Genomic DNA, 6,000 nt, shown 5'->3' with positions numbered 1-6,000 from the left:
AGATTCAGAGTCGTGTCTCTCTCTATTCTTTATTTCACCTTTTCCCCTGCATCTCTCCCTTCGGCACAAGGATGGTTTCAAATAGTACAACGCCAAGGATCTGCTCTCTTCCCCTGCCTGCCTCCCTCCCCACCTCCCTCCCCATCCCCACCTCAATATTTGAAGACATACTTAATATTGGCCATGAGTACTCTGACCCTCTCCCATGCCACCCCCCTCTCCCCAGATCTCTCACCTACTTCTAGCTTTCTACTTCACTGGTGGAGGACACTGGACACTTCCTCAGCTGGCTACAAGAGACTGAGGAGCGGAGGTGGGTGGGGTATTTGCTGCCTGGAGGTTCAGGCTTGGGTGGTGGTGGGGGCCAGCTGCAGGGGGCTGGATGCCCTCCTTGGTGATGATGATGGAATGCTGGGTGGAGGAGGAGGAGGAGGTGGAGGCATGTCTGCCCTCCCTGACCTGGACCTTGGGAAGGTAATGGACCACGGCGTTGAGGAGCCGGCCCCGGAAGCTCGGGCTGAGGAAGTTATAAAGGATGGGGTTGACAACACAGTGGAGCATGGAGAAGCAGTCAATGATGTCGTAGAAGAAGTAGAGCAGGTGGGCCAGGTAGCAGTGGAGGGAGATGTGGGTCCCGTGAAGTGTGAGCAGCAGCAGGGTCAGGTGGTAGGGCAGCCAGCAGATGACAAAGACGGCTATGTAGGCACACACCAGCAGGCAGTGGCGCCGGCCCTCGGGCTGTCCTGTCTGCCGGAGCCGGCGGGCCGTCAGCACATTGAAGACGGCGATGAGGGGCAAGGGCAGCAGGAAGCCCAGGACAGTGGTGGACAGGGCCACCACCGTGGCCCATGTGCTGTATGTTTCAAAAGGCGCCATGAAGAGGCACATGGGCTCAAAGCTGTCCACCAGCCGGATGTGGACCACCTCAGGCAGCGGGATGAGGGCCGAGAGGACCCAGACCCCGGCACACACGGCCCGGCGCCCTCGGTGCTGGTGGCGCTGCCAGGAGGGAGAGGCATTGGTGAGGGTGACGTAGCGGTCCACGCTGAGGCACACCAGGAAGAAGATGCTGCTGTACATGTTGGCATAGTAGAAATAGTGGGTGAAGCGGCAGGAGAAGCTGCCCCAGAGCCAGGTGTAGTCCAGTGTGGCCTCCAGCATCCACACCGGCAGAGACAGGATGATGCCCAGGTCGGCGATGGCCATATTGAGGATGTAGAGACGCAGCAGCCCCGCACGGGCCGAGCCCCGCCAGTTGACGCAGATCACCAGGAGGTTCTCCACCAGCCCGACCACAAAGATGGCCAGGTAGAGCACGAAGAGGGCTACGCGCTTGGTGTTCTCGTTGAGCTCCACGTGGCACTCGGGCAGGGTGTGGTTGAAGAAGTGGAGCAGCTCCGTCCAGTTGTAGATCTCTCCCACGTCCCTGGTGGGCACCACGCTGGGTCCCGCGGTGGCCGACATGAGGACTGGCAAGTGCCTAATGGGGAGAAGGGAGGGCTGGAGGAGCAAGGGAGCCTCGAAGGCAGCCTCATGTCCCCAAGGTCACAGGCCACGGGGGCCAGGAGGTTTTGGGGAAAGATCCTGAGTCTGAAGAGGAAAAAAGGGAAGTGTAACATTCGAATTATGAATAAATAGCATACAACTCACTGCCGGCTTTGACCCACGAACAGAAATATTCTGTTAAGGGGTCTCCGTGGTGGGAGAAGCCAGAGTCCAACTGCTTTCTTCCTGGTGACCCTAGGTGGATTCCATCTCCACTTCTCTCCTAGAGCTTCACTGCTTGGCCCTTTTGTGCAGGCCTTTCTTAGGGGCTCCTTCTTTGTCTCGCTATTTGGGCCTTGCGTGTGGGACACACACACACACACATACACACACATACGCACACACCCCTCCTCTTCATCCCTGGGGACATCTGTGGATCATGCAGGAAAACCAATCACCTCCAGACCCCACGCCCTGCTTCCCTGAGAGAGGGCGACCCTCACCTGAGCTTTCCTGTCGAGAGCACCTCTGGTCGGGGAGGGCCGGTGGGTCTGGACTGTTGGGGAGCGGCAGGGAGGCTGAAGGGACTGTGGCTGTGGAGCTGGCTCTGCTGCAGACTTCAGGGCCGCCCTTCTCATCCGGGAAGCAGTATCACTGGCTGAGGCTCTGTGGGAGAGGGTCGGGGTTTTTCCTGCCTTCTCCCAATCCAGTTAGAGGGGAAGTCACAGCAAAAGTTCCAGTGTGGTGGTGACAGGGAGGAGTCAGGCTGCAAACATTAAAATCCAGACTCCTGTGGCTGGGTGAACTTACCTCTTTAAGCCTCAGTGCTCTCCTCTGCAAAATGGGACAACAATCATATCTCCTAATAAGGGTGCTTGTGAGAATTAAACAAGCCATCAAAGTGACATGCTAAAGCTTTATATATGTATATATTTTCCACCGATAAACTGGATTGGAATCCCACTCTCCCGTGTCTGTCTTGACTCCTACTGAAATAGAACTGGATGGGGGTAGGAGGGCTAAAATAAATCTGAAAATTATTCAGATATAATCACTCTGGCCCTTCTGCTGAATGGCCACCCTGCCATTCCTCCAGCCTTCATTCTGTGATCTGAGGTGAGACTCTAGAGAGAGAGGTAAGACTGAATGGGGAGGGGACTGTGCTGAGCTTCAGGGAGACTCCTGGATGGGGAGGGGGAGGTGAACAGCATTCTCCAGCCCCCAAGCTCCATACTGCTCCAGCCAAGTATGGAGGAGAGAGAGAGAAGACAGACAGACACCAGGCTTCTTTCTCCCAAGCCGAGGGGAAGGCTCGGAGCCCCGGATGTGTGTTCTTGGTGAGCATCTTGTGTCAGCTGAGCTTTTTCATCTCAGTTAGTCATTTGATCCCCCAGGAAGCCCTGTGGGGAGGGAGGGTGGGCTTCCTTATCCAGAGATGTTGCCTGTCTCACACAAGCCACACAGCAGCATCCGAGTGAGAGCAGAGCCACCTGGAGCTGGGCCCATGCTTTGTGGGGCCAGGGGTGTGTTGGCTGGAGGGGATTGGACATATATAAATTAATCGAGGTGAAATCCCTATGACAATATTAATATTTTAAAGTTTATAATTCCATGGCATTTAGTATTCACATTGTTGTGCAACCATACCTCTATGTAATTCCAAAATATTTTTGTCACCCCAGCAGAAAATTTTGTCACATCCGTTAAGCCTGCACTCTCAAGTCTGCTCTCTCTTCAGTCCTGGCAACCACTGTTCTGCTTTCTGTCTCTCTGGTTTTATGTATTGTGCCCACAGCTCAGTCGTTACCAACTCTTTGTGATCCCATGGTCTGTAGCCCACCAGGCTCCTCTGTCCATGGAATTTTCCAGGCAAGTATACTGGAGTGGGTTGCCATTTCCTCCTGCAGGGGATCTTCCCGACCCAGTGATCGAACCCATATCTCTTGCATCTCCTGCATTGTCAGGTGGATTCTTTACCACTAGCACCACCTGGCAAGCCGTTTATGTAGTAAAGATAATTAATATCAGTTGAATCATACAATGTGAGACCTTTGTGTCTTTTCTTTTTCACTTAGTATAATATTAAAAGATTTAAAAAATTGAAGTGTGGGTGATTTCCAGTGTTATGTTAGTTTCTGGTATATAGCAAAGTGATTCAGTTATATATATATATATATTCTTTTTTTTTGGACCATGCCACACAGAGAATCTTAGTTCCCCAACCAGGGATCCAGCCCATTCCCACTGCAGTGGAAGCATGGAGTCATAACCAATGGACCACCAGTGGTTATATAGTTTATTATAGGATATTGAATATAGTTCCTATGCTATACAGTAAGACCTTATTGCTTATCTATTTTACACATGGTAGTTTGTATCTGCTAATCCCAAACTCCTCATTTATTCCCCCCACCACCTTTCCCCTTTGGTAACCATAAGTTTGTTTTCTATGTCTGTGAGTGTTTCTGTTTTGTAAATAAGTTTATTTGTATCATATTTTAGATTCCAATCTAAGTGATGTCATATGGTGTTTGTCTTTCTCTGACTTCACTTATGATAATCTCTAGATTTATCTGTGTTGCTGCAAATGGCATTATTTCCTTCTTTTTTATGGTTGACTAGTATTCCACATTTTCTTTATCCATTTATCTGTTGATGGACATTTAGATTGCTTCCATGTCTTGGATATTGTAAATAGTGCCACTATGAACATTGGAGTGAATGCATCTTTTTTGAAAGAATTTCCTCTGGATATGCCTAGGAGGGAATCATATGGCAATTCTAATTTTAGTTTTTTAGGGAACCTTCATACTGTTTTCCGTAGTGGCTGCACTAATTTACTTTCCCACCAACAGTGTAGAAGGGTTCCTTTTTTCCACATCCTCTCCACAATTTATTATTTGTAGACTTTTAAAAAACAGCCATTCTGACTGCTGTGAGGTGATACCTCATTGTAGATTTGATTTGCGTTTTTCTGATGGTTAGCAGTGTTGAGCATCTTTTCCTGTTCCTATCAACCATTTGTATGCCTTCTTTGGAGAAATGTCTAAGTCTTATGCTCATTTTTTAATTTTTTTGTTATTGAGTTATACGAGCTGTTTGCATATTTTGGAAATTAAGCCCTGTTAGTTGCATTATTGGCAAAAATAATTTCTCCCATTCAGTAGGTTGTCTTTTCATTTTTTTATGGCTTCTTTTTCTGTGCAAAACTTGTAAGTTTGATTAGGTTCCATTTGTTTATTTTTATTTCTATTTTATTTTATTTCTATTCTATTTTTATTTCTATATTTATTGGAGACTGACCTAAGAAAACATTGCTATAATTTATGTCAGAAACTGTTTTGCCTATGTTCTCTTCTAAGAATTTTATGATGTCATGTCTTATATTTGTTTTTAAGCCATTCTGAGTTTTGTATGTGCATATGTGTGTGTACGGAGAAGGCAATGGCACCCCACTCCAGTACTCTTGCCTGGAAAATCCCATGGATGGAGGAGCCTGGAAGGCTGCAGTCCATGGGGTCACTGAGGGTCGGACACGACTGAGTGACTTCACTTTCCCTTTTCACTTTCATGCATTGGAGAAGGAAATGGCAACCCACTCCAGTGTTCTTGCCTGGAGAATCCCAGGGACAGAGGAGCCTGGTGGGCTGCCGTCTGTGGGGTCGCACAGAGTCGGACATGACTGAAGTGACTTAGCAGCAGCAGCATGTGTGTGTATGGTGTGAGGGAGTGTTCTAACTTCATTGATTTACATCACTTAGCGTAACATTTTTGAGATTCATCTGTGTTGTAGCTTGTATCTATACTTCATTTCCGTTTATGGCTAAGTAATATTCCATTGTGTGGATATAGTGCATTTTGTTTATCCATTCAAAGAGTGTTTTTTTTTAAAGTCTGCTAATTGACCTTTTAAATTGTGGTAAAATAAACATAACATCAAATTTACGATTGTGGCTATTTTAAAGTATATAGTTCAGTAGAATTAAGTACATTCACATGCACTTTTTAAAATTCTTTTTAAACTTTTAATTGGAAGATAATTGCTTTACAGTGTTGTGTTGGTTTCTGCTATACGATAATGTGACCACAATGTGACAATGCAACCATCACCACCATAAATATACATGTCTCCTCCCTCTTGAACCTGCCTCCCACCCCCTACCTCATCCCACCCCTTTAGGTTGGCACAGAGCACCAGGTTGAGCTCCCTGTGTTATACAGCAACTTCTGCTGGCTACTATTTTACATATGGTGATGTATATGTTTCAATGCTACTCTCTCAATCCATCTCACCCTCTCCTCCCCCCTACCCCTGGCTGTGCCCAGAAGTCCATTCTCTGTGTCTGCATCTCTATTCCTGCCCTGAAGATAGGTTCATCAGTACCATTTTTCTAGATTTCATACATACACATTAATATACAATATTTATTTTTCTCTTTCTGACTTATTTAACTCTGTATAACAGGCTATAGGTTCATTCACCTCACTAGAACTGACTCAAATTCATTCCTTTTT

General features: G+C 47.2%; 1 protein-coding gene across 1 annotated transcript; it reads right to left on the bottom strand.

Annotated features, from left to right (window-relative positions):
- Window positions 1–282: 282 nt before the first annotated feature.
- Window positions 283–1,464, bottom strand: GPR182 (G protein-coupled receptor 182). Its single transcript, XM_055566292.1, has one exon. The coding sequence runs from the start codon at window positions 1,462–1,464 to the stop codon at window positions 283–285; it is 1,182 nt and encodes a 393-aa protein (XP_055422267.1).
- Between the last annotated feature and the right edge of the window lie 4,536 nt (window positions 1,465–6,000).

This window comes from Bubalus kerabau, chromosome 1, assembly GCF_029407905.1.
Source record: "Bubalus kerabau isolate K-KA32 ecotype Philippines breed swamp buffalo chromosome 1, PCC_UOA_SB_1v2, whole genome shotgun sequence".
In the NCBI taxonomy this organism is placed as follows: Eukaryota; Metazoa; Chordata; class Mammalia; order Artiodactyla; family Bovidae; genus Bubalus; species Bubalus kerabau.
Note: the sequence above shows the minus strand (reverse complement) of the source record. Positions and strands in the feature narration are given on the sequence as shown.

Excerpts from the sequence above, each read along its gene's own strand:
- GPR182 (XM_055566292.1), bottom strand. The coding sequence starts at position 1,464 with ATGTCGGCCACCGCGGGACCCAGCGTGGTGCCCACCAGGGACGTGGGA.